Source organism: Eretmochelys imbricata, chromosome 10 (genome assembly GCF_965152235.1).
Source record: "Eretmochelys imbricata isolate rEreImb1 chromosome 10, rEreImb1.hap1, whole genome shotgun sequence".
NCBI lineage: Eukaryota > Metazoa > Chordata > Testudines > Cheloniidae > Eretmochelys > Eretmochelys imbricata.
The window spans coordinates 8128805-8142291 of NC_135581.1; the positions used below are offsets into that span (position 1 = coordinate 8128805).

At 50.4% G+C, this 13487-nt stretch overlaps 1 protein-coding gene across 1 annotated transcript in view; it reads right to left on the minus strand.

Moving 5' to 3' along the window:
• Positions 1–13487, minus strand: part of MPRIP (myosin phosphatase Rho interacting protein) — a 163459-nt gene that overhangs the window by 66705 nt on the left and 83267 nt on the right. Inside the window, exons 4-5 of the mRNA XM_077828413.1 lie at positions 11503–11654; positions 312–396 (exon numbers count right to left, since the gene is read on the minus strand). Coding sequence (XP_077684539.1) covers positions 312–396; positions 11503–11654 — 237 coding nt within the window. The remainder of the gene's footprint in view (positions 1–311; positions 397–11502; positions 11655–13487) is intronic.

Genomic DNA, 13487 nt, shown 5'->3' on the forward strand with positions numbered 1-13487 from the left:
GGAGCAGTGAGCTCGGAAAGTGGCATCCGGAAATTAATTCACACCATCGTTGCTGCACTGGCTCCTCCATTTTACCGCTCTGCACACCCAGGAACAAGAGCGTTTTAAAGGGCCAGAAGCCCATTTCTCATCTCAACTGGGCTAACAAGACAGATGTTCCCACCCTTCCTTGGAGACCAGCAGGGGCCCTGGGAGAGAGCCAATGTGAGGAGACAGACCATTCCTGGCTCTCCACTCTAGTCCCAAGGGATCCAGCCCCGGAGAGAACTCTGGGTCATAGTGAATGACAGGGGGTCACTGCCTGGGGTTACCTGCGGGGTTGGTGGCTCTACCTTCCTCTTCTTCTTCTGATTCTGTTTGTTTGTCCTCGGGTAGACGATCAACATCTCCAGCCACCTGCAAACAAACAGAGAACTACAGTAAGGTCCTCCCCAAGGAGCAAGACGGGCAGCAACAGGGGAAAGGCACTGGCTGGACAGCCCGGGAAAGAGCTCGCTCCCAACAGAACTCAGTGTCCTCTGGATTCCCAGTCATTGGGCTGGCCAGAGAGGCACTTGGCTTTTAGATCTGCATTGCTTTAGTTTGCCCCCTCTCGGCTGGGCACAGGGTCATGGAAGATGCTGTCTGAACTCTCAGCTCCTAGTGTAATAACCCTTTATGTTTAGCTGCTATTGTAAAAGGATGTGGGGGAGCCCAGAAAATAGGTTTGGGGATAGCACAGAACACCCCCAACTTCACCCCAACTCGGCTTAGAGTCCAGAACGCAATACCACTGGGTGCCATGGATCTATGCCAATACATGTGGACACCTGGAGGTCCTTGGTTAAGGAGTGACTTGATCACAGTCTCTAAGAATTTGATGGAGGGTTCTTCAAGGTAGCAGACAAGGTATAACGTGATCCAATGGCTGGAAGCTAAAGCTAGACAAATTCAGACGGGAAATCAGGTGCAGGTTCCCAAACTTTTTTTACTGCACTCCCCTTCAGAGATTTGTGTCCCAATGTGTGCCCCCAAATTGATCCTCCCTCATTCCCTCATTGCTTTACCCTCCCTCACCCCCCTCTTCCAGCCTGGGCCCCTAGCAAGCCCCTCTTCCCCCACAGCTGGGCTGCAATCCCTACTGGGCTGTGCCTGCTGACTCCACTCACTGGCTCCAGCTGCTTCCTCCATGCTGCTGCTGCTACCGTCGCCTGGACTCGGGTCCCTGCACCACTGCCACCGGCCCAGCATTCCCCTGCCCCACACACACACCCTGCATGTGCTGGGGGAGAGGGGGGGAGTAACAGGTACTGCAGAAGTAGGCTCGCTCTCCAAATCCAAATCCTCCCACCCACGACCCACGCCAGAAATCGCTTCCCTTGTGTGCCAGCTGCTGCCGCTGCACCTGCCCCTGTCTCCACCAGCTTCTGCTTCCTGGAAAGCAGCGAGGATGCGGGAAGGTTCTGTTTTACCCGCACCCTCCTGATAAGCAAGGGGCACGCCCTCCAGTTAGAAAATCTAGGCTCTAGTTCGAACAGGAATTAACTCTGGGAAGTTTTAGGGCCCGTGTTATACAGGAGAGCAGACCAGGTGACCACAGTGATCCCTTCCGGCTATACAATCAATGACTCTACGTTGTAATAACTGAGCCCACAAATTCATTCTGATTGTGAGCTCAACTGTAAGGAGTCAGTGAAAGTTCATAACCACCTAAAACAAATGCTGATGGAAATAGGTAGAACAGGGAGACAAAGACTGAACGAATCCAAACGGAAAGACCCACTGATATAACTCAAAGACTGTGTTAAGATCATGCCTGGTAAACAGGAAAAGTGCAGAACTGGAACTCAAGGTGTCATGGCATCCAAAACTGGTGCGTTGGAAACGAGGCCTAATTGGTGGACAAGATAACGAGGGAATGGGCTGTTCCACCAATCAGTGGGGGCTTCACAGAAAAGCTTTTGGGGAGAAACATTAGAAGACACAGATGCTGGCTGACTGAAAGACAGGAGAACAGGAAGGAGTGGGCTTCACCATCATTCCTGGCTGTCACTCCCACCATCTCCTGCTACCCTGGGATCCACTGCTGCTGGATCTTTATCATCCTGAAAGATGTTCTGACCACATCAGACCAAGAGAGGGACCCAGATGACATTGCCATCTTCACTGGCTCTGGCTAAATCCCAACCACCACCCAGGATGTGAGATTTGGTTGTTCCAGCCCCTGTCCTCTTGTGGGTCTTTTTCCTCCCCCACCTTATTTCTTTTTCCGATCTCTCTCCTTCCGCCTTCTGTCTAATAAGAGTCAGGCTTAGTCAGCCACAACTGGATAATCTTCAATACTGCTATCAGCCTGTGACCAAAGAGCCAGCTAAAAGCAATGCTCTAAACAGCCCAGTGCTGATCTCAGTTTGCCAGGCCTCAGTGTGAATAGAAGACTCTGTGCTGTGCGATTGCAAGCGAAAGTCAACGCCAGAGACAGAAGCTGAATTTTCTCTCCTTGCTGTTCTTCTCTCTCCTCTCATGCATGTTTGTCTCATGTCTTTTAGGAAATGGGATCAGACCAACAGCTCCAGCCCAGCTCAAATCCCTTTCTCCTTTCCCCAAAAGGGCAGTTTTTACCATCTAAGAGACTGTCAAAATAATTCCTTCCAAAGGCTTTCCACAGCTAACGGGAAAGGGAACAAGGGACGTTGCTAAAATGAAACCTTCATACTCCAAATTTCAAAGGCTTTAACTGTTTTTCCTTCTTTCCTGTATCTTCAGTAACAGGTTAAAAAAAGATTTTCAATGATGTGTTTGCCACAGTACTAAGCAGGCTGAGGTCTTGTATACTGAACCTCGTAAACCACCACTGGTTAATGTTGGACAGGGACCTGGTCATGTTAACACCTTTGCCTCTTTGGGCCCATATAGTCCATCTAAATTAATACAAGTGTCCCCTTCCTGGACCCACAGAATACCCATTCTTCCCTCACCCACTCTTCCCTCCATGAAGAGCAGAGCATGATAGCTCGTTCCAGCTCATAGGTGGGTTTGACCACGTTACCGGTTGGATGCTGTATTCTGAAGCCACATTACTCTGCAAGCAACCTCTCCACTGCCTTCCAGCAATGCAGTGAATGTCATCAGAGCTTGGGTGGCGTCAGCATTTCCATTACTAACCCATATTTTCAGGGGTTTATAACTTGACCATAAAAGCTCCCTCCGAGCAGGAACTTGGTACGCGCAAAATCTCAACTTCTCAGATTCATTAGGGACAACATAGCAAACAATACCCAGAAGTTCTGCATCTTCCCAATAGACAGTAACCACAGCCTGAGAAGGAAGAGCTCTTTTTGCAAAGGTTGGGGTTGGGGTGGGGCGGAAGAGACCCAGCCACACAAAGCTACATAGCAACTCAAAAGACATGAAGTGCAGCACAGAATTCCAGGACCACACAGCCCCACCTGCCACCCTTGTCTCTTAGTTTTGAGTTACAGCCCCTCCAATAGAGCTGTGGTGCCAACCCCAAAAGGAACCAGCATTGAAGTCACAGGCAAAATGAGTTTGCTGGGTCTCATCCTAGTTCTTCAAGTGAAGGTTTGGCCTCATCGGAAAAAAAACACAAACCATTTGGCACAGTCCCTTCTCAAGAGAGGGGAAAGACAGGAAAGATACGGGGGGGGGAGGGAGGGAAGGGAAGGAAAAGAAGAGACTGTAGGACAGGACCGGGATGCATCAGGGAAACCTCACAGACCAACCTACAGGAATGTATCTGCTAGACAGGGCTGTCTGACTTCCGCTTTCAGCAATGCAAATGTTAACTCCATGCTCCCACTGCATTTTATTGTAGAGTAATCCACAAAACAAACAGAAAGGAAATTCAGCATTAAAAAGGCCAGCCCTTGCCATGAGTCAGTTGTATTGTGGATTCCTTTACTGGCTCTTGTCACGTCCAGATAAGCAGCCCATACATCTCAATCAACCTGGTTGCAATCAGGATCCAATGGCTGCTCCAGATGTTTCGTGCTTCGCTTCACCTAATTTCCTCCCCCTCCCGGGGTTGAGTGTGTGCACGCAGCTGTCGCACAAGTTTTGGGACAACCACATCAAGTGGGTTTTGGTTAGGCAATAAATATCAGAAGCACGCAATGGACGTAAGACAACTCTCTGAATACGGGAATCTTAGCAGAGTGCTGCAATTGCAAAAGAAAACTACCATGGCTTGAAACCAAGTGGGATGATTAATGCCATGGTTGGAGGCAAACGCAGAGTTTCAAAATAAGATGCACAAGAAACCAGCCCCACTTTGCTTTGCAGCATGCTGGTCTCTTAGCACTACCCGCAGGGAGCAGAGTGGGGTAGAGTAATGGAAGGCAGAGCTGGATAGTGGAGCATGGGAGAAAGGGGAAGTCAGGAGATACCAGTATCAACTGCGTGACTGGGCACAGCACAGGGATCAGGGGAAGCAGGGAGGGGAAAACATTTTTGCCAGTGCTTCAGGGCATGACCAAGCACAGCAGGAGAGTCTTGGGGGAAGCATGAAAGTGTCTGTAACATCGTAGGGCATAACCAAGTGGTAGAAACAGACCCCAAGGGGAGTTGGGAGGAAGGGGGAGGCTGGTGTCCCATGATGCCATAGGGCAGGGGAAGAGTCGGAAAGCAGAGCTCAGGGGGAGATCCCCACCTGTATCCGGTCAATATCAACACACAGGGGAGAGAAGGAACCTCCAGTGGAGCAGATGTTAGCTGGAGACCCAGAGCGGGTGAAGCAGGAGCGAGCGCTGTACAACGGGCCCAGGGACATTCTGCTCACTCCCCTCTGCCTCTCACTTTCAGTCTCCTTCAGCTTCCGAACTGATCATTACATGATCAGTCAGAGGTTTATAGAAATGAGAACACCACCGCCTCCCCCACAACAAGGAAGAGCCCCGTTCTTCCCTGCTGACCTGCCAGCCAGCCCAGGAGCACCTGCCAGCCAGCCCGCCCGGGAGCACAAGTGCAGACAAAGCACAGACATCTAACTATGGTGCCACCTGGATTATGGCTTCAAGATTTTAGTGCAGACAAGGCTGCTGATTAGCCTCCCACTCCACCAAACACAGGACACTACTGGCTCATCCAAGGGCTTTGCTGGCACTCATCAGCACCTCCTCCTGTAAGAAGAGATCCCAGCCTCCCAAATTCCTGTCACTCCCCAGGCTCAGGAAGCGAGTCCCAATCTTAATTAAAAATCAAAGCATCAGCCCCTCTCTACTGGGAGCCCCATTTGGTGCTGGGAACAGAAATCCCATTGGCTGCTCCCTCTGGCAGGAAGAAAGCTCACTGGGGCAGGGAAATCAGAGTTTCTTTGGAGGAAGGTTTGAGAGCAAGGCCTGGCACCAGTGAAGTGGGGATGGAAAAAACAGGAGGGGGGAAGGGAGAAATCATTTTACACATAGGCTATCCATAGAATTGTGCCCCCTTCCCCTCTGGGACTCTGCCAGAGGAGAGGATATGGTAGCGCTGCTGACTATTGCCCTCCCAGCTGTTCATTCTTGGCATCCCCAACACATCATCTCATCTTCCATATGGCCAGGGAGGGGATTCGAGGCAGGCTCCTCAGCATCTCAGTTCTACAGCTGGAGGGGGCCCCCTAAAAACAAGCAGCCAGCACAGCTCCTGGCTGACTGCAGCCTTCAGAGCTTCCTGGTTTGGGAGGGGCAGGAAGGACTCAGGGTTGAGAGAAATGTAAGAGTCTATAGCGCAAGATAAACAAGAGATCCCAAGCCCAGTCTGAGATCCAGTTATTCCTTACGGTGTGCAAAGTGCACGCCCCCAGTGCTATGGAAACAACCAAGAGGCTTGCAAGATGCCAAGGTACAAGGTCTTTGTCCTACCGAGATATAACACAGCAAGTGTAGAGAGCAAACCGTGGGAGGGGAGGAAAGGAAGAGAAGAGGGGAGACAATCTGGGCTCTTCTGTTTGCTAAAAGAGCTGGTTGAGTTCTTTCATGTGAAAAGCTTTCCTGTCCCGTCAGAAAATGCAGTTTTGTCAGAGTCAGAGTTTGCTGAGGCAGGATCAATGCCAATTTGGATTAAATTTACCTAGCAGAGAATCAAAATCAAAAATGTTGTTTCATAATGTCAAATTGTTTCATTACGATAGAAAAAAAGCATCAACAATTTTTGTTCCAACATTTCCACCTCGAAGAACTTCTTGGAAACTTGCGTAGTAGGAGACTTTTCGCTCTTTCAACTTGCTATTCTGATACGGAACAAAAACGAATTCCAAGACACTGATATTTCCCCTGGGATGACAACTCTGCTCTTAACCAGCTCCGTTTGCTCTGCTAATGTCTGCTAGCACAGCATCAGCATGCCAGGCGAGGGTCCTGTCCCAGGGAGCTTACACTTGAAGGAGCCAATGCATAGAGGGGAAGTTATAACTATGGGATTGGATGGTGACTCTAGCATGGGCTTGGCAGTACCGTGAGCTCGATTTGGATTGGGTGTGAGGGAGGGGATACTTTTGGCAATGGGGAGGGGCAGAGCAGTGATTATCGGTGGAGCACTAGATGAAGAAGGTACAGAGCACCGCCTCTGCACAGGTAAAGGGAAGCAGCCCAGGAGAGGAGACAGCAACAGGGACAAGGAAAGATTTCCAGGTGCAGCACTGTACTGGCATGGTTCTCCCATGCCCGAGTCTCACCATGAGAAGACAGCTGACCCTGTTGGCTCTCAGTTGCCTTGCTCAGCAGCTCAGTAGAGACTCAGCCTCCCTATTCAATCAGAATAAACCTGAGCTTCCCTTTCTGTCTCACCCCACTAGGGGAGAGGGAGCATTCATCCCAGGCCTGAAGATGGGGAAACATACAAGGAATTCTCTCTATTTAGCAGCCCAACTTTCAGTGTTTCTAAGCAACTGAGCATCAGCAGCAGGCATAGGAGAGAAGAGTTATTTCATTTTAGTTTTCCTCTTAAGGCCAGTTGCTCTGCTGGAAGCCTGGCAGCAAGCGATCCAATTACAGGAGAAAGTGATCAACCAAATCTTTTCCACTTTCCTTCCCACAAAGGACGAGCAGAGAGAGCTACCCAGCTGGGATGACAAGAACAACACAGGAGAGTAAAACATGAGGGGAGGGAGCGGGGGGAAATGTGCCAGGCAACAGTTCCCTGGAGACGAGACGGTGCCCAGCTGTGGAACTGCTAGAGGGAAGCATGGTTCAGAATCATTAGACCCAACATTCAGGGGTAGAGGGGGAACAACATAATTAATAGAAAGACCATGAAATTTAACAACAAATCCCCTGCAACCCAGTGACTATGAACTGCTCCCAGACGTTAGGTATTCAGTGGCCTAACGTGAACCTTTAGCGGGTCTCACACCATCTCCTAGCAGGCAGGTGTCCATGTGATTGCCACGAATTGTATTGATCAGGACTTTGTGGGCAGCCTGCGAAAAAGCATGAGGAATGGAGACACCACATAGAAGCAACAGAGGGAACTAAAGAGAGTGGGGGTGGGAGGGGCAGAAAAGAGCAAAACAGACTATGCCATGGGCTGTCAAATTCACAAAGCCAACCTGATTTCTCTAACCCCTTTCTGTCACAGGGACTTTCCTCGGGCGGTCACCTGTAACAGCAGAAGGTATAACATTATCAGACAGAAGTCTGATTTAAGGGATGGGTCCCTTCAAACATTTCCTGGCAGAGTCAGTCCCTGCAGCTGGGTGCTAGAGTATGAGAAACAAACATGCTATCAAGAAATTGAAACAGATCAATTTAGTTCTACTCTCAGATCTGAGTAAAGAGCAAGCAGTGAACAAGCCACACAAATGGTGGCAAGGCTGATCGGGCACGTTCCGTTCTCTCTGCGTTAGACCCACGGGTCAGGAAAACTTTGCTATCCACAAGGGCTCCCTTTAGCGTTGCAATAGGGGGCTCCATGGAAAGCCACCGCACGGCTCACAAGTTCCATCCGATTGAAGGTGCATTCTACAGAATTGGATTATTGCATTTAGTGCTATAAAGGTCTTCAGACCAACATTTTTCAAGACAGCCGCACAGTCTGTGATGGGAACCCAGAGAAGGGACTCTCGGATTTGAATGCCCAGTGACGCTGGTTTTCTGATGGGAGGTGCCACCTTCTCTCAATCCCTGCATAGAAATAGGAGAGAGAAGCCATCCAGCAATTAAGAAGCAAGAAAAGAAATGAGGAAAGCCAGGGGGCATATTAAATGGATGCTGAAGTGCTCTGAAGTTGAAAAGCAGTAAGTGACTGGCCCGCAGCCAGCCTCCAACTCCAGATTACAACCAGCTCAGCATTAACCTGCCCAAACAGGACATTGCCACTTGCTGAAATACTTGGGAAGTGTTGGAGGACTCTCGAAAGAGGTGGACACTCATATACTAGCAGCTGTTGCCATGTTTCAGGCCCTTCAGTGGCATCTGTGGGGCCATCATGACAACAAGTTTGCTACACAGCTCCGGACCTATAAAACCATGGTTAAACTACCTCTCCTGGTTGTTCAGCAGTGAAACATGGGCACTGAAGAAGGCTGAAGAGTGACAGATTGAGGTTTTTGATTCTCGTCATTTTCATCAGGTATAACAGAGGAATAGAAGGTATATTAAGTAATCAGGACAAGAGCAGTGATGCTGGGTTTAGTTCCAAATATCTTCAACTGCCTCCATCAGCACTAGTTTGGTTTTGGTGGCTTGCTTGGTATGTGCATATTTTTAGGACGGAAGACCAACGAATTCCAAAGCAAGGACTGCTGCTACACAGCTGACAATCATGTGGTCGCCAAAAGCTTCAATGGTACGGTGAGATCGCCAGTGACGGACATCAACTAAATATTCAGCCACACCTCCTAAGGACATCGATAGAGATGTCCCTTTGGGACCTGCCACGATGCTGACGATGACGACTACTCCAAGCGCTGCAGTTATTAATGACATGTTCATGAGGGGGACTAGCCAGCTGGGTCATAGATCAGGATACTGCGGTATAAGCACAGACTACAGCAACATGCCTCCTCCTTAGTGCCGATCCTTCCCTAATCTACCCCTTTTCAGGCTCCTGTCCCTTCCCGACTCCCCACACCTTCATCCCTACCAGCTTCTTGACTGGTCTTGTAAATGGCCAGTATTTGTTACCACAAAGATACAATCCACTGATGAGACAGACCAGGGACATCATCACTTTCCAAGCGCTGTGAGCCAGTTCCATTTTCAAAGCACTTTGCAAATGCTACAGTGTGTTTAAAAATTCTCCCCTTCCATAAGCCTCCTTCCTGCAGTATGTCAATACGTAAGATGTACATCAAAGGGAAACAACACAAAAAAATCAACCATCTGACCAAAATTTTCAAAAGTAACTAGAGACTCTGGGTGTCTCAATTCTGGGGTACCACCAGAGACATCTTAAACGGACCTGATTTTCCAAAGGCAGGTGTCTGAGTTTCAGAATGTGCTGGAGAAGAGCCCAGAAGGGTGCACTCCCAACTTCAGGACTTAAATGCTCCATCACTGATCATATCCCTGCTGAAGTCATGCATGATTCTCATGCAGTCAGTCAGTCCCCTACGGGCAGTCACGCCGCTCTATTACAAGTGCCAGACCTGTGGGGATCTGGGGACAGGAGAGGAGAGAGAAGAGGAAAACTAGCCAAGTGGGAAAGGGCAAAAGTCAGTGGAAGATAAATGTCTGCTGTTAAGGGGGAATTACAAGCAGCCCATGGTATAATCAAATCCAACCATTAGCAAGCAGTTGCCAGTATATTTTCAGTCTCAGTGTAATCCTTCCAGTTTCTTCCCCAGAGTATGTGTTTATGCCCATCTGGTCCAGATGTGCAGCGCACAATATGCCAGCACAGCCCCTGTGCTCACTGTTGAACTTGGCTAGCTGGACTGTTTTGGCTTCCAATGCCAACGAGCACAATAGTGATAAAGGTGGGCTTTGCTTTCCACCCAGCCCCACAGCCTCTTGCAGAGCATCACACTGGAGAGTGGCAGGGCTTGGCTGCCAGCTGGATTCAGGAGGCACCAATGCAATTAGAGCCTCTCTGATATTAGAGGTTTATCACCCTCATAATACCCATCATTAAATATATGCACATCGCAGAGCTGCCCTGCCAACCAAGCACCAAATGGTCAAACACTGACACTGATGCTGGCAGATGGCCCAGGTACGGGCTGCACACACACTCCTAGCCATCGCTCGGGCTTCCTGGAAAATGTAGGATTGGAGCTCAGACCACAGAATCCATCCCCTTCCCAAAACAGGTTCCGGCCTCACTTCCCTCCCCACATCCTGTATCAGACACTGATCAGAGCCAAAAGGCAGGTACTGTGCAGAGCAAGGCAGAATTCTGGAACAGAGCAATTTCTGTAGACCAGCAGCTACACACAACTGCACATGCTGCTCAAACCAGAACACACTGGGGCCAAATTCTGCCCTCGGTTACAACCCTCGGGTTCAGTGAGGCAACTGAGGGCAGCATCTGACCCGCTGCTTTTACAAGAACAAGGAAGACACAAAGCTGGGTTAGTTTATGAGGCCTATTTAGTACCATACTATAGCTTGGACGCAGAGATGAGATCTGCCACTATCACGGACTTATCTCTGTTCTGACGTTGCATGACCGACCCCTCTTGCAAATCGTCCTGTGGGCACTGGGCTGTGCAATGAGTGATGTGCACCCATAACAACTTCATAGCGTTTATGGCCAGCGGGGACCTTTAGAACATCTGCTCTGACCTCCTGTATCTCTCAGGCCATTAAAGTTCACCCTCTTACCCCTGCCCTGAGCCCAGTGACTTTAGACTAAAGCATTTTAATCCTCAGGAGACTCAACTGTTGGAACTGGTGGCAGCGGTACCTTCAACAGTCAGATGCTCATGAAACACGAAGCACCAAGAATGCATTGGGGACCCCCCTCTCTAAAGCATGGGCCTCAAAGAATGGAAAATCCAGCAGAGAGGAACAGAAGACGACATGGGCTGGGCCAGCATATGTCCAGCAGGGGGCAGCAGTGCATCTTCACTCCCAGCCAAGGGCCACATCAAGGGGTGGTATCACCCCACGGCAGAAGTGGGGGAATAACTGACACTGAGGGACGCTTTGAAAGATTTTGTCACCATGCTCCATGTCTCAGTAACAATGAGAGCTTTCCTTCACCACCCCCATCCATTTGCCTCCACCCTGGCATGGCAGGAGCACATGTTAGGGTGAGGCTTGGGCTGGCATAGTTTTCACGGCTTTCCACCCCGGGCATCTCTGTTGAACTCCAGTGGAAGGGGGATAAACATGACAGCTGCTTGGGTTTTGTGAACACCCACCACCTAGGAACTGGGTGGAGACCTGCCACAGAAATAGCTGTGGGAGGACAAAAGACACTACCCGATTGAGCGGGATTCAGACAAAGCAAGAGGTGCCATATCACAAGTCGCTTGAGCTGTCCAGCCCTCTCGTTCTCCGGTGCCACCCCTGTGCTGCAAACCTAAACAGAGAACCCCACATGACCTCCGGGAAGGTAGATCCCAGGGTCTTGACTCACCCACTGATGATCTCCTTGTTCTCAGCTCGGATGAAGTGCTCCTTCTCGGGGGTCAGGATGCACAGGGAGAACTTCTGCCCCGTCCGGCTCTCCCCATCCACAACATCCGTGCACTGGTTCATGTTGATGGTGCCCTGTGGGAGGGTCGTGGGCTGGAACAGAAGGAGGCAGGTTTTAAAAGGAGGAGCCGAACGCCGCCTGGTAGCCATCCCACCCCCACCCAGCAGCATAGAACCCGGCACTCTCCACACATCTATTCATTCACAAGCTCAGGAGTCCAGCTGACTGTGCCATCCGTAACTCTGCTCCAGACTTTCCTATCCCACCGCCCTTTGCCCAAGGCAAAGCTTCACTTAAGCCCCTTGGTCTCTGACAGTTCGCAGAGCCCGCCATGTACAGTCCCAGCTCCCATTCTGGACAGGCAGCCCTTCCTCTCCACGACCCGCAGGAAGTGCTACCTCCAGCCAGGCAGATTCCGCAACCACCCAGGGCTGGGGGAACCTGCTAGAAGAATCAACTCTCCGCTTCGCCTGGTGTTTACATCAATGCTCACCGCCCCAAAGATCTAAGAGGCATTCAAACAGAGTTCCATGGGCTGTCCCAAATACTGTTCCATTTATTGCTCTGACCTGCCACAGCTCCTACCTCCACCCAATAACTCCACATACCCCCAGGCTCCCACACCCCGCCCTCACTACCAGCCTTCCCAACACCTCTCCCAGTCTGGCCTCCAATCCTCCACCACCATTTGCTTTGGTAGAGGGACAGGCTCCTGTCTCCATGCACGCCTGCCCCCAGGACCAGGGGAAAAGCCAAGCAAAAAAATTGGTAACTTGCTCTCAATGGCAAGAAGAGTTACGAGCCTTGGTATCGAGGTATTCCTGCAAGACTATCATTCGTAAGAGACATCAGGCCCCTGCTCCCCTGGATGCTTCACAGACTGATCACTGTGTAGACACCCATTCACTGGGGGTTACAGAAGACCTTCCCTGCAGCACAGCCTGAGCAGCTGGTAGGACAAACATTACATACCCAGGCACCCCATTAAAAACGGCCTAACAATTCCAACTCCAAACAAACTGCAGGAGGAAACAGCAGCTGCAAGGGCTGACATGCCCCCACGCTACAAAAATAGAAAACAAATGGCAGGCAAAATAACCATCACACACAAGCGCAGACAGAGCAGAGTCCCAGCTCTGAGCAGATGCTTCTGGTTCTGACTTCCTGCAGCTTGGCCAGCCCGGCTCTGGGATCAGAACCCAGGCAGCTGTCGCTAGCATGATTCCCGGACCAGCCCAGACGGGACCTTGTGGAACATGGTCTGAAGGCTACCCTGTAAAACGGTGCTATTTTAACTGAAGGCCACAACACGCTGAGCATTAACTACTTGAAGTGGGGGCTCGGGATGAGCAGGAACAGGACTAGTCTATGGTCTACACTGTTAGGACCTGTATAGTCAAGAGATCTGGTTCTGACTTTAACACACAGTGTGGTCTTGCAGTGTACGAACAGCACCACCCCGGTGTTTTAACCTTGTTCCTGAACTGGGAGTCAGCCCTGCTAGAATCCAAGGCCAAGAATCATCAGAAGGAATCAAAGATTTTGGGCGCTCAACTTAAATCCCTTTACGAAGGGGCCTCCTTTTCAGAGGAGCTCAGCACGCTCCTCTCAAGCTAGGCACCCAAAAATTGAGGCGCTGAAAAGCACCACTGAAAAATCTTACCCCAAAGCTTTAACAGGGCTCAAGAACACAGTTAACACACGGGCTACACCACAGGGTACCCTCGGTCTAACTGCTGGGTGCGGTCATGTGTGAGCAAATCCCTCCACGGGGCAGCTAATACAGTACAGTGCAGAAAGCGCTGTAGCATGGCTGCCAGCAAGCCAAGCTAGGCTCCAGCTTTCCACAATGCCCCCAGCTGATGCTCAAGGCACATGGGATATGACTTCGCTGCATTTAAAAACCCACGCCTGACCCATGCCAG